Raw genomic sequence first — 13232 nt, forward strand, 5'->3', positions numbered from 1 at the left:
CTTGTCACAAAGCATGATATTGGTATTGGGACACATAGGTTGTGATCAGCAATTTGAAAAGCATATTATGGTGTCTTTGCCTTTAAGATTGTTAATATCATATGTAGTTGAAGAATTCTATCCTTTCTTCTATGGCTTACCACTTTTTGCTCTTGCTTTGGAAGATTTTTCCTTACATCTTTTTATATTTACATTGTTAATGTAACTGGAATTTTTTTTTTTTTCTGTACTTGGGCCTCTCACTGTTGTGGCCTCTCCCGTTGCGGAGCACAGGCTCCGGACGCGCAGACTCAGCGGCCATGGCTCACGGGCCCAGCCGCTCCGCGGCATGTGGGATCTTCCCGGACCGGGGCACGAACCCATGTCCCCTGCATCGGCAGGCGGACTCTCAATCACTGCGCCACCAGGGAAACCCCATCTGGAATTTTTGTTGCATATTTTGAGATAGGAATCAAACTTCCCTCATCATTATTAAGAAATTAATACTTTCTCTACTGCTTACAAATGCCAGCGTTTTAATAATAAATTATTAAAATATTTTAAAATTTAGTCTGTTAATTTGTTTATCTACCCTGCATGTTAAACTTATTATTCCTTTTAATATTAAAAATATTATAATATTGCTGTCTTTTTTTAAAAATCGGCTATTATTTCATTTAGTTTTACAAAGTTGTTATTTAAATGTAATATAGAGAAATGTATATATGATAATTGTGTATTTTGATGACTTTTGACAAACTGAACATAGCCTATGTAACCTATACCCTGATTAAGAAATTAGGGGACTTCCCTGGTGGTCTAGTGGTAACGCGCCTTACAAGGCAGGGACGTGGGTTTGATCCTTGGTGAGGGAACTAAGATCACACATGCTGCGGGGCAACTAAGCCTGCATGCTGCAACTACTGAGCTCACGCACTCTGGAGTGTGTGTGCCACAACTAGAGAAGAGAAAACCCCCACGCCACAGCTAGAGAGAAGCCCGTGCACCACAATGAAGAGCCCCAGTGCCGCATCGAAAGATTCTGCGTGCCTCGGCGAATATCCCGCGTGCCACAGCTAAGACCCAATGCAGACAAAAATAAAAATAAATAAATCTTTTTTAAAAAGCCACAGTTAAAAAAAGAGAAGAAAGAAATTAGATATGGCCCTTCTGAACTCTCATTCTTTTATTTATTTATTTATTTATTGCGGTACACAGGCCTCTCACTGTTGTGGCCTCTCCCGTTGCAGAGCACAGGCTCCGGACGCGCAGGCTCAGCGGCCATGGCTCACGGGCCTAGCTGCTCCGCGGCATGTGGGATCTTCCCGGACCGGGGCACGAACCTGTGTCCCCTGCATCGGCAGGCCACCAGGGAAGCCCCTGATTCTTTTTTTTAGTCGATACTCCTGTTTTTTCTTTGGAGTCAGTTATATAATCATTATTCAGTAAGAAGTCTCCTAATTTTTTATGTTTAGATTTTACTGTCTTCAAGGCATTGACTAGAACATCCAGAGCCACGTTAAATATTATAGAGCTTATTTTCTATTTGCTCTTGACCAAAATGTCCCCTATTGTCTCCTCCTGTGGTATAATTTTGGATGAGTTATTTCAAGGTTTAAAAAAATAGGGATTAGAGGGGGGAATAATGATTCCTTAATGGGTACAGTGTTTCTATTAGGGGTGATGAAAATGTTCTGGAATTAGAGGTGATTGTTGCACAACACTGTGAATAAAATCAGAATTACACAATTTCAAATGGTAAAATGATGAATTTTATTTCATGGGAACTTCATCTCAAAAAAATTTTTGAAAAGGGGTGTCACTACCCACTCACTAGAATGTCTGATGTGTAAAGATAGAAAATACTAATTGTTAATAAGAATGTGAGCTAATTGTTAATAAAAATTGAAACTCATAATTTCTGGTGGGAGTGTGTATTGACAACCACTGTAGAAAATGATTTGGCCTATCTCCTAAACTACACGCATATATACACACACTGAATGACGGAGCACTTCCACTCCATGCAATGTATGTACAAGTTCACCAAAATATAACAGTAATATGTTATAGCAGTGTTCTTTGTAATAGCCAAAAACTAAAACTAAATGTCCACCTACAGTAGAATAGAGATATACATTGTAGTATATTCAGTCAATGAATTACTGTATAGCAGTAAGAATGAATGGATTACAGTTAAACTTTACAACATGGATGACTCTCAGAAATATAATTTTGAGTAAAAGGAAGTCAGCTGTGTAAAGTTGGGAAATAAGCCAAAGAAATCTATGATAGATGTGATAGCAGTAGCTACCCTTCGACAGTGGAGTGATGACTAGATGTGGTTTTTTAAATTTAAAAAATTCTTTTTGTTATTTTTATTTTTTTATTGAAGTATAGTTGATTTACAATGTTGTATTAATTATTGCTGTACCGAAAATTGATTCAGTTATACATATATATACACATTCTTTTTTATATTCTTTTCCTTTATAGATTATCGTAGAATATTGAATATAGTTCTCTGTGATATACAGTAGGACCTTATTATTTATTAGATGTAAGTTTCTTGGTTGGGATCTGGGTATATAGGTGTTCATTCTGTGAAAATTCAACAAGCTATATATTTATGATTTATATTTTGTGTGTGTGTGTGTTCTACTTCAGTACAGTTTGCATTGAAATAATAAGTATTGTTCATTGAATGGCATCAATGTAAAAATATTTTAAAATTTTATTTTGGAAAAAAATGAATATACCAAAATATTAACAGTCATGGGAATATGATGGTTTCCACCTCTCTTTTTTTTCTTTCCCCTTTTTGGTATTTTATAACTTCTAAAAATGTAAAAAGTGAAAACAAAATATTTTCAGGGACTTCACATTTAGTTGCTTTTAAATTGTAAAGCTCTTACAGCTCTTACTCAGATATTTGAGCAGATTATAAGAGTAATTTCTCTGTTTATTTTATAGGCAGATTTTGACAACAAACCAGTAAATGGCCCCAAGTCAGAATCCATGGAATACAGTAGTTGTGGTCATGAGGAAGAACAAAGATTGGAATTGAATTCATGTCCCTTAGAAAATGTAACTAAAAATGAAGAAAGTATGACAGGTATTGAAGTGGAAAAGTGGACACAAAACAAGAAATCACACTTAACTGATCATGTTAAAGGAGAATTTAACACAATTAAAACAGAAGCTGAAAATTTGAAAAGCTCTGAAGATGACAGGAAAAAAATCCTACTTACTGACCTCCTTGAACCTCAAAAGTTGTTTGCACAAACTGTAAGAAACGGCATTAAAAATGTTCACTATTTGCCAACTGAAACAAATTTGTCATTTAAAAAAATCAACATTGAAGAACTTGGCAAGGCATTTGAAAACAATCCTTATAAATTCCTGAAAGACACTGCAAACCATAACAATGCCATGAGCGCCATTGCTACTAGTGCGAGCTGTGATCATCTCAAGGGGAGAAGTAATGTTTTGGTCATTCAGAAGCCTGGCTTTAATTGTAAGTCTTTTCCAGATCCTGCAAACTGCAACTTAAATAGTCATACGAGTATACACAATGAAAGTGATCAACCAAAATCCCTAGAAATTATAACAAATAGAGAACTAAAAGAAGGATCAACACTTCAACCAAGTCTTCTATCCCTAATGAAAGATAGGAGATTAACGCTAGAACAAGTAGTGGCCATAGAAGCTCTAACACAACTTTCAGAAGCCCCATCAGAAAATTCCTCACCATCGAAGTCAGAGAAGGATGAAGAAACAGAACAGAGAACAGCTAGTTTGCTTAACAGCTGTAAAGCTATCCTGTATTCTGTAAGAAAAGACCTCCAAGACCCAAATTTACAAGGGGGGCCACAAAGCCTTCATCACTGTCCATCTCTGGAAAAGCAAAGTTCATGCAACACATTGATGTTCAATGGCCAAAATATTTCTAAGTCACACAGCAGCTCACCTAGTGACCAAGCATCCACAAAGGCACAGGAATATTCAACAGTCACAAATTCAGTATCTGTTTTTATACCAAATTCAAATTCATCTAAAACCGATACCAATAAAAATGTTGCTCAAGGTAGAATTGCTCTTGACAATTCCAAAAATTTGCATCAGTTGACAACAACAACTAATAAATCGGAGTATTGTAACCAGTCACTGGACAGCAGCATCAAGTTGGACTCAAAGGATGATCCCTCATGTCAAGATACAGTTCATAGTAAAATAGAAGAAGATGTTGCTGCACAGTTAACACAACTTGCATCAATAATTAAATTCAATTGTATAAAACCGGAGGACAAAAAAGTTGAAAGTACACCAACAAGCCTTGTTGCATATAATGTACAGCAAAACTATAGCCAGGAGAAGGGCACAATAGAGCATAAACCACCTTCCAGTGTCCAAAATAATCAAGGACCTTCAGTAACAAAGCAAAAGAACACAATCCAGAAAAAGACAAAATCTACCCCATCAAGAGATCGACGGAAAAAGAAGCCCGTGATCATAAGTTGTCAAGAAAATGACCAGAAAAAACAGGAGCAGTTGGCATATGAATATAGTAAGTTACATGACATTTGGATAGCATCTAAATTTCAAAGATTTGGTCAATTTGGTCCACATGACTTTCCTATTCTATTGGGAAAAATTCCTCCCTTAACCAAAGTATGGAAACCACTGACTCAAAGGAGCTCAGCATTAGAACACAAAAAATTATTTCCTCCACTCACTCAAATAAAATTTGAGCGGTATTATCCTGAATTAGCACAGGAGAAGATGAAGGTTGAACCCTTGGATTCTCTCCCCATAATCCAGTTGAAAACAGAATCCAACGGACAGGCGTTTACAGAAAATGGATATGCTCAGGTACAGCCAACAGTGAATGTCAATCAGAAAGCTCATCCTTTACTCCAGCCATCCTCTCCAACTAACCAGTGTGCTAATGTGGTGGCTGGCAATGACCAAACACAGTTCCAACAGGATGTTAAAGACCAAGTCACACATCAGAGGCTGCCAACATTGCCTGGTATCTCTCATGAGACCCCTTTACCGGACCCAGCACAAATTCTCAGGAACCTAAATGTAGTATGTTCAGGTGGAATTACAGTGGTTTCTACCAAAAGCGAAGAGGACGTCTGTTCATCTAGTGTTGGAGCATCAGAATTTTCCCCAATAGACAGTGCACAGAAAAGTTTTAATGATTATGCGATGAACTTCTTTACTAATCCTACGAAAACCCTGGTGTCCACAACAAAAGATTCTGAATTGCCTACCTGCAACTGTCTTGGTAAGTGAGTTTCTTCATTTTCTTGCATTAATGGCCTCAAGTTGTGACTGAATCAAGTTTGTTTTACATTTTATATATGGCATTTTTGCCCCACTCATATTCTAGCTAGGATGGACTAAATAATTCTATACCCATTTTTCTGTGGGACCCTTATTTATGCTGCTCAGATAAATGGGAAATCCAACTGGTAATTTGGAAACTTTCTTAAGTGGAAAATTTGATTTCTCTCAAGCTAGATGTCTCTCAAGTTGTTTACTGTGCATATCATAAGAATGAAGTCCCTTAATACGTTATCACAGTTTATTCTTCCTATATTCAAAAGAATTTCAACCTTTAAGTCTTTTGTTTAAAAACATATATATTTTAAATTGTGCAGTATAGCATGCATACAGAGAACATAAAATATATGTACAACTTAACAAATAACTATAAAAAAAAGTATCTGTGTAATTGCTAACCCAGTCAAGAAGCAGATGGTTCATTAGTATATTCCAGAATGGGTGGTTAAAGGATTGATGGGAAGGATAAAGTAAGTATATCATTCTGATATTTTTTTAACCACAATAGAAAAAATAGTGAAGTGTAGCAATGACTTTTAGTTCTTGATTTTTCAAAGTGCATTTGATGCTGTGAAATGAATCCTTCCATTTCTCTGCTCATCATTCAACACTCAGTTTTGACAGCTTACCACATACCAGGCACCAAAGATAGGCTCCTCTGAGAATGAAGAGCCTCCAAGGAGGAGGATCTGACAATCTGGAAGGGGTGGCAATGCTGTCTGAGCGGGGTCAATTTGGCAGAATGAGAGATTCTTGGACCAAGGACAGAAGATTGTAATAATGATAACGGCTCCTATTCCAGGTCTTTTACTGCAAGTCTGATAACTGTCCTACACCCTTGACTTGTTATATTCACAACAACCCACCAAAGGGAGTGCTTATTATCCCCATTTTACAAGTAAGGAGACTGAGTCAGAGAAGTTCACAGCTAGTAAATGATTAAACTGGAATTCTAAGACAGGCAGTCCCAGCTCCAGCGGCTGTCTTTGTAACTTCCATCCTATGTTGCTTCAAAAATCTGAAGTGAAAAAGAGACTGTTTCTCTGAATATCGTTAAAAATGGAAAAAAGGCCTTTAATTTAAAATGCCAGTAAGATTTATATACCTTATAATTTATAATTTGACTGCATATATAAATTTCAAGAGGATGATTGTCTAGTTTCAAGACCCTTATACATACTACCTTAACACAATGTGGGAGTCAAGACAGCCAGGCATTCAAAGTTCATTAAGTATCTGCAGTGGACCTGGAACTGTTGAATACCCTTGTCAGTTGCATGTTTTCCTATAATTGTTACATTTGAAGTTTTTGTGCTCATTGTGTAGAAATCGGAACTTAAACAGAGAAACAAAAAAGTAGACTTCAGAAATCATCCAAAGTGAGGGTAAAGGATCCCAATCATATCTGAGGGTAAAGGATTTCTGTGAAAGTGTTATTATGTTCTAGCAAAATTAGAGTAATTAACCTTTAGATCAAGGTTCCTCAAATTTAGCACTATTGGCATTTTAGGTGGGATAATTCTTTGTTGTAGGGGGACCACCTTATCTATTGTAGGCTGTTTAGTGGCATCCCTAGCCTCTACTCACTAGTGATGCACGCGCACGCGCACACACACACACACACACACACACACACACACACACGGGTGCGCGTTTGCAGTTGTCACAACCCAAAATATTGCCAAATGTCCCCTTTGGCAAAAATACCCCTGATTAAAAACCACTGCTCTAGATTACCAATAAGTTAAAAATTATTCACCATATCTTGCTTAAGTAGCCCCAGAAATAATCCTATGTTATATCTGATATCTGATTAAAATGGTAAGTAATGATCTCTTGGTGTAGGTAGACATGCATTTCCCAGTGATTCTAGTTAGACATGAATCTCAGAGGCCAAGTTTTAAAATACCATTTTCTAAGAACTATGTAATTTACACAAAAATTCAAATGGTACAGAAATATGGTGCAAATGTCTTTTTCTAGAGAAAAACAGCTGTTATATTTTTTCTATACAAATTAATATTATTAGTGATTTTAATTTTGTTTCCAGTTTTACAAAATTTCAGGCTTTTAAAACATACTATTTAACTATTACCTCATTGAAAGATGTTAAGAGTGTTTCTCTTTTTTAATATTACGTACAATTGTAACAAGGAATATTCTTGTATACATGTGTATTATAAATACATAATTGCGTGCATGTGCAATAGAATAAAATCTTAGCAGTGCAATTGTCGGGCTCAATTTTAATAGGATTCTGAAGCCAAGCTTTTAAGATGTATTGCTCTTGGGTAGCTTAATTTTGTACCTCAGTTTTTATAGAATTTTTTTAAAGCAGGAGATCTGAGAATAAATATGAACCACAAGTTAAAATATGTTTTTCCTCCTCTGATTCTTAGAGAAAGAGTGGACTAATTAGGAGCAGAAAGAAAGGGATAAGTTAAATTCCAGGGCCTATTGTCCTAGACTTTAATTACTAAAGCTTACCAAAATCTTGTCAAGATTCATTGTTCTGAATTGAAAAAAAAAAAAAAAAAATAGCTCTTCCTTGCCCCTATGCAATTCTGTAAAGTTTTGGGTCTAATAATCTTATTCCTTCCACAGATCGAGTTATACAAAAAGACAAAGGCCCATATTATACACACCTTGGGGCAGGACCAAGTGTTGCTGCTGTCAGGGAAATCATGGAGAATAGGTGAGGAAATATGCTTCCCTGTTAAAATCATTCATTATTGGGGATCTGACTCAATGCAGAGAAATCATCTCTGGGAACAAACTCGAGGTGAATGGAAAACTTCCAGGAGCATGAGTTTGATGTTTCTTAGGGCCCAGGAAAAGCATAGAGTCCTGGTGTCCCTGCTGAGTCACTCACATGAGCCATTGGGCACTCAATAAGACCTTCACAAAGCAAGGCTATCTTTGTTAAATGCAGACATACTTATTTTTATTATTGTATAATGGTAGAAATAGTTAAAATTACCTCTGTCAACACTGCATTCACATTCCTTTTGCTTGTCTTGGAGCCAGGCCATTTTTTAAAAGAGTGATCCTTAAGGACAAGTAAACAGAACTGGATAACAAATAAAAATACCTGCCACACGAAAGTAAATTTTTAACAAAGTTATAATTATGAGTGTTTGAATTTTGTACTTCTGTAAATCTATATCTTATGCACATGAAGATGTTAAAAGTGTATTGCAATTATTTTCCCTTCACTGTGTTTCATACTCAGGTATGGTCAAAAAGGAAACGCAATAAGGATAGAAATAGTAGTGTACACGGGGAAAGAAGGAAAAAGCTCTAATGGGTGTCCAGTTGCTAAGTGGGTAAGTATTTTGCACTTATACATTTTTCAAAATGGATATATTCCACATATAAACTAAATCAATTTTTTTCCATGAAGATGTGGACTAGAAAAATACCCACCCCCATTATTCCCAGGGAAAAAAGGAAGCTATTTGTCTTAGCCTGGGCTTTTTATGTTAACGAACAAAAGGGTATGGCCATTCTCAGTTGGTATCTTGTGATATAGGGTCATTAGTCTTAGAGTTTTTTGTTACTTTTAGACAGCATTCAGTGCATTTATAATTAGACAGCATAAATAAATGGTACTAAATTATATATATTGTTTCCTATATCTTTTTTTTGTACATTCTTTTTCATATTCTTTTTCATTATGGTTTATCATAGGATATTGAATATAGTTCTCTGTGCTAGACAGTAGGACCTTGTTGTTTATCCATTCTAGATATAAAAGCTTACATCTGCTCACCCCAACCTCCCACTCCATCCCTCCCTCAGCCCCCTCCCCTTTGGTGACCACTAGTCTATTCTCTATGTCCCTGATTTTGTTTCTGTTTCATAGATAGGTTCATTTGTGTCATATTTTAGATTTCACATATAAGTGATATCATATGGTATTTGTCTTTCTCTTTCTGACTTACTTCACTTAGTACGATAATCTCTAGTTGCACCTATATCTTACTTTTATCAGTTATTTTGAAATTCTAATTCATTGTCTCATAGGGCCACCTTAATGAAGATCATACAATATCGAAAACAAAACCAAACTTTTTACAACATATTTCCAAAATTGTTTTATGACTACTTTGAGTTTTCTAAATTTGCGGAGCTATAAGAAGAACTGGATTTAGCTTCTTTAGGAAGTTCTCAACTGAGAAACAGTATCATATCAGGAGGATGTTCACATCCACAAGGATATTGACCAGTTTACTTGGAATTCTTGACCAAAGGATCATTTGAGATGCTGTCCTATCATTTGTCAATAATGATGATGACTATAAAAAAATAGTCAGTGAGTAAAATAATAACAACTACCTCTCATTAAATATCAGGAACCATATTAAGAACCTGACATACATTGCCTCATAAATCCCTGTAGAGAGACTCATGATTTTGGAAAAGGGAAAAGTCATTGTTTTTATGCCCATTTCAGAAGAATAAAAAACATTAAATGCAAAATGGAGATAGGATTGGAACCACGGTATTCCTAAAGCAAGACCATTGAGACATCCTTATGTATTCCAGCAGACTGTATGATGTGGTTATTAATTTATTTATTTTTGGCTGTGCCGCGCGGCATGCGGGATCTTAGTTCCCCAACCAGGGATTGAACCCATACCCCCTGCAGTGGGAGAGCGGAGTCTTAACCACTGGACCACCAGGGAAGTCTCTCTGGTAGGATTTCGATTAGAATTGTATCAGATTGTATCAAACCAATTTGGGAGAATCCTAACCATTGGACTGCCAGGGAATTCCCTGTCTTGGTTACTTTTCAGCCTTTGGAGGGTGACAGTGATGAGCACAAGAGCTGGGCACTGAACACTAAATACCTTAGAGTACTTTCAGTTTCTTCAATCTGTTTGGAGTGCATAGTCTTGTCAAAATATAAATGAACATATCAAGGAATTCTCCATATGTATAACACTACCCAGATAGTGATATAAATCTTTCTAGCACCCCAGAAATCTTTCTGGCCCCTCCCAGTTGGTAACTCCATGCAAAGATAACCACTATATAACCACTTCATTATACAGGTCTTTTTCATGATTTCTATACAACTAGAGTCATATAGAATGTACTCTTTTGTGTCTATCTCCTTTCCCTCAACATTTATAAAACATGGGTTTAATGGCTGGAGCTCCCACAGCCGACTGGAACCATGAATTGACTTGATAATAGAAGATATGTACTAGGATGGGGAGAAGAAAGATAGGAGCCCGAGTCCCTGATGATACCAATAGAAGCGCTGTACCAACCTTAGGCTTCTTAAACCTGGATTTCTGTAACATGAGAGAATTTTTTTCACTTCTTTAAAACCTGTTACTAGACAGTCTTCTGTTACATTAAATAGAATCGAATCCCAAGTAAGATACCTGCCTTCAATTTGCTCAATTTCCACAAAACATTCACCCACACAAGTCAGTCTCCACATGTAAGAGTTTTGGTGAAGATATATCTAAACGGTAGTCAGAGTGATCTTTATTTTTATTTTTTATTCACTCTTGAGAAAGTTAAGACGGTCAATCCATAACATTTTAAAGTAGGAAATAATACAGAAGGGCCGTTTTTTCTATTGAGTTATTAGGCTTCTATTGATTTTTATAGAAGATCCTTTAGAAAACTGACTGTGGTAAGTTGCAAATATATTTTCTCTTTGTCTTGTTTCTTTGGCTGTGCTGCACAGCATGCAGAATCTTAGCTCCCAGACCTGGGATTGAACCCACGCCCCTTGCAGTGGAAGGGTGGAATCTTAACCACTGGACCACCAATGAAGTCCTTGTTTGTCATATTTTTTAACATACAGATTTTTTTTAATGAAATGAAATTAAAAAACATTTTTTTTTTAATTTTTGGCTGTGTTGGGTCTTCGTTGCTGCACGCAGGCTTTCTCTAGTTGTGGTGAGCGGGAGCTCCTCTTTGTTGCAGTGCGCAGGCTTCTCACTATGGTGGCTTCTCTTGTTGCAGAGCACAGGCTCTAGGTGCGCGGGCTTCAGTAGTTGTGGCACCTCTGTATCAGTAGTTGTGGCTCACAGGCTCAGTAGTTGTGACACATGGGCTTATTTGCTTTGCGGCATGTGGGATCTTTCCAGACCAGGGCTTGAACCCATGTCCTCTGCATTGGCAGGCGGATTCTTAACCACTGTGCCACCAGGGGAGTCCCCAATGAGATGAAATGTTGAGTTAAATTTTTAATGGAAAACTTTGCTTTTATGGCTTCAGTGTGTCTTAATTAGAAAAATCTTTACCACTTCTACCTTATAAATCTCGAGTTTTCTTTTCATAATATTTTAATGATTTCATTTTTTTCTACACTTAACTGTTTTATTCATCTTGTGTGTAGAATGTTAGTCACAACTTGAGTTTTTTCAACTGGCTACCCAGCTATCCAACACCACTTTCTTTTCCCTACTGATTTGTATTTGTTTATATTAGTAGATTTTCTGTTCTGTCACATCATGTTATGAATCAGCATCAAATTACTCTAATTATTTGGGTTTAAAAATATGTTTTAATATCTGATAGAGCTAATTCTTCAGAAATTTCCTAAATATTCTTGCCTTGTTTTTTTTTCCGTATGAGTTTATGATCGCCTTGTCTATTTGCAAGAAATACCTTGTCGATTTTGGGGTTTTTTTTTTTGTTTAAGATTTATTTTATTATTTATTTTTGGCTGCATGGGGTCTTAGTTGCGGCTCGTGGGATCTTGGTTGAGGCATGCGGAATCTTTCTTTTGTTGTGGTGCACGGGATCTTTTGTCGCAGCATGCAGGCTTAGTTGTGGCATGCAGGTTATCTCTCTCTAGTTGTGGCATGCAGGCTCCAGGGCACGTGGGCTTAGTTTCCCCGCGCCATGTGGGATCTTAGTTCACTGACCAGGGATCAAACCCACATCCCCTGCATTGTAAGGCAGATTCTTTACCACTGGACTACCAGGGAGGTCCCTCGATTTTGGTATTTTTATTGGAATCATATTACAGAGAGAATTTGGAGAATTTACATTTTTGATGTTTAGTCTTCCTATCCTAAGTGCTATACCTTTCCATTTGTTGATGTCTTCTTTTTTCCTACAGGAGTGTTCTAAAGTTTTGTTCCCATAGAGTTTACATGCTTCTTGTTTTCCAATTTATTTCTCTTATGTATTTCAGATGTACAATCATAATCTGTAATGAGAAATTTATATTCTCCTTTCCAAATTTAAACTAGTAATTTCTTTTTTTCATTTAATACAGTTAGTCTAACATACTAACTCCAGGTTTATATTGCTTTAAATATGGTCTCATCTTTTTCCTCTCTTTAGTGGGAACCTTCCAGGGTTTTCTTCTTATGAATGGGTCATCAGGGAAGGCCTCACTGGGGAGAGAACTTTTAAGCTGAGGACTACTGAGTGACAAAAAGGAGCTGAGTATGCAAAGAATACCCCCAAGAATGCAAGGAAGAACATTCCTAGGCAGAGAAAACAGCAAGTACAAAGGTCAAGGAAGAGAGTACATTCTTTTTTTTTTTTTGCGGTACGCGGGCCTCTCACTGTAGTGGTGTCTCCCGTTGCGGAGCACAGGCTCCAGACGTGCAGGCTCAGCGGCCATGGCTCACGGGCCCAGCCGCTCCGCAGCATGTGGGATCTTCCCGGACCGGGGCACGAACCTGTGATGCCTGCATCGGCAGGCAGACTCTCAACCACTGCACCACCAGGGAAGCCCTAGAGTACATTCTTTAATAATCTGAGAGGAGTCTAGTGAAGTTGAGGAGGTAAAGAATGGAAATCGGAGACGGTAAAAAGGTAGGCAGAAGCCAGAGCGTGAATGGTTTTGTAGGTCATAGTGAATTTTAGTCCATGAACAACATGAAGCCTTTGAAGTATTTTAATTAGGGATGTGTTCT

The 13232-nt window shown here is 37.1% G+C and overlaps 1 protein-coding gene across 2 annotated transcripts in view; it reads left to right on the forward strand.

The window, feature by feature from the left end:
• The window catches only part of TET1 (tet methylcytosine dioxygenase 1), a 132019-nt gene that overhangs the window by 73332 nt on the left and 45455 nt on the right, over positions 1 to 13232 (forward strand). For both annotated transcript variants that reach the window (XM_033407612.2, XM_049697205.1), the window contains exons 3-5: positions 2953 to 5272; positions 7936 to 8026; positions 8564 to 8657. In XM_033407612.2, coding sequence (XP_033263503.1) covers positions 2953 to 5272; positions 7936 to 8026; positions 8564 to 8657 — 2505 coding nt within the window. The remainder of the gene's footprint in view (positions 1 to 2952; positions 5273 to 7935; positions 8027 to 8563; positions 8658 to 13232) is intronic.

Source organism: Orcinus orca, chromosome 14 (genome assembly GCF_937001465.1).
Source record: "Orcinus orca chromosome 14, mOrcOrc1.1, whole genome shotgun sequence".
NCBI lineage: Eukaryota > Metazoa > Chordata > Mammalia > Artiodactyla > Delphinidae > Orcinus > Orcinus orca.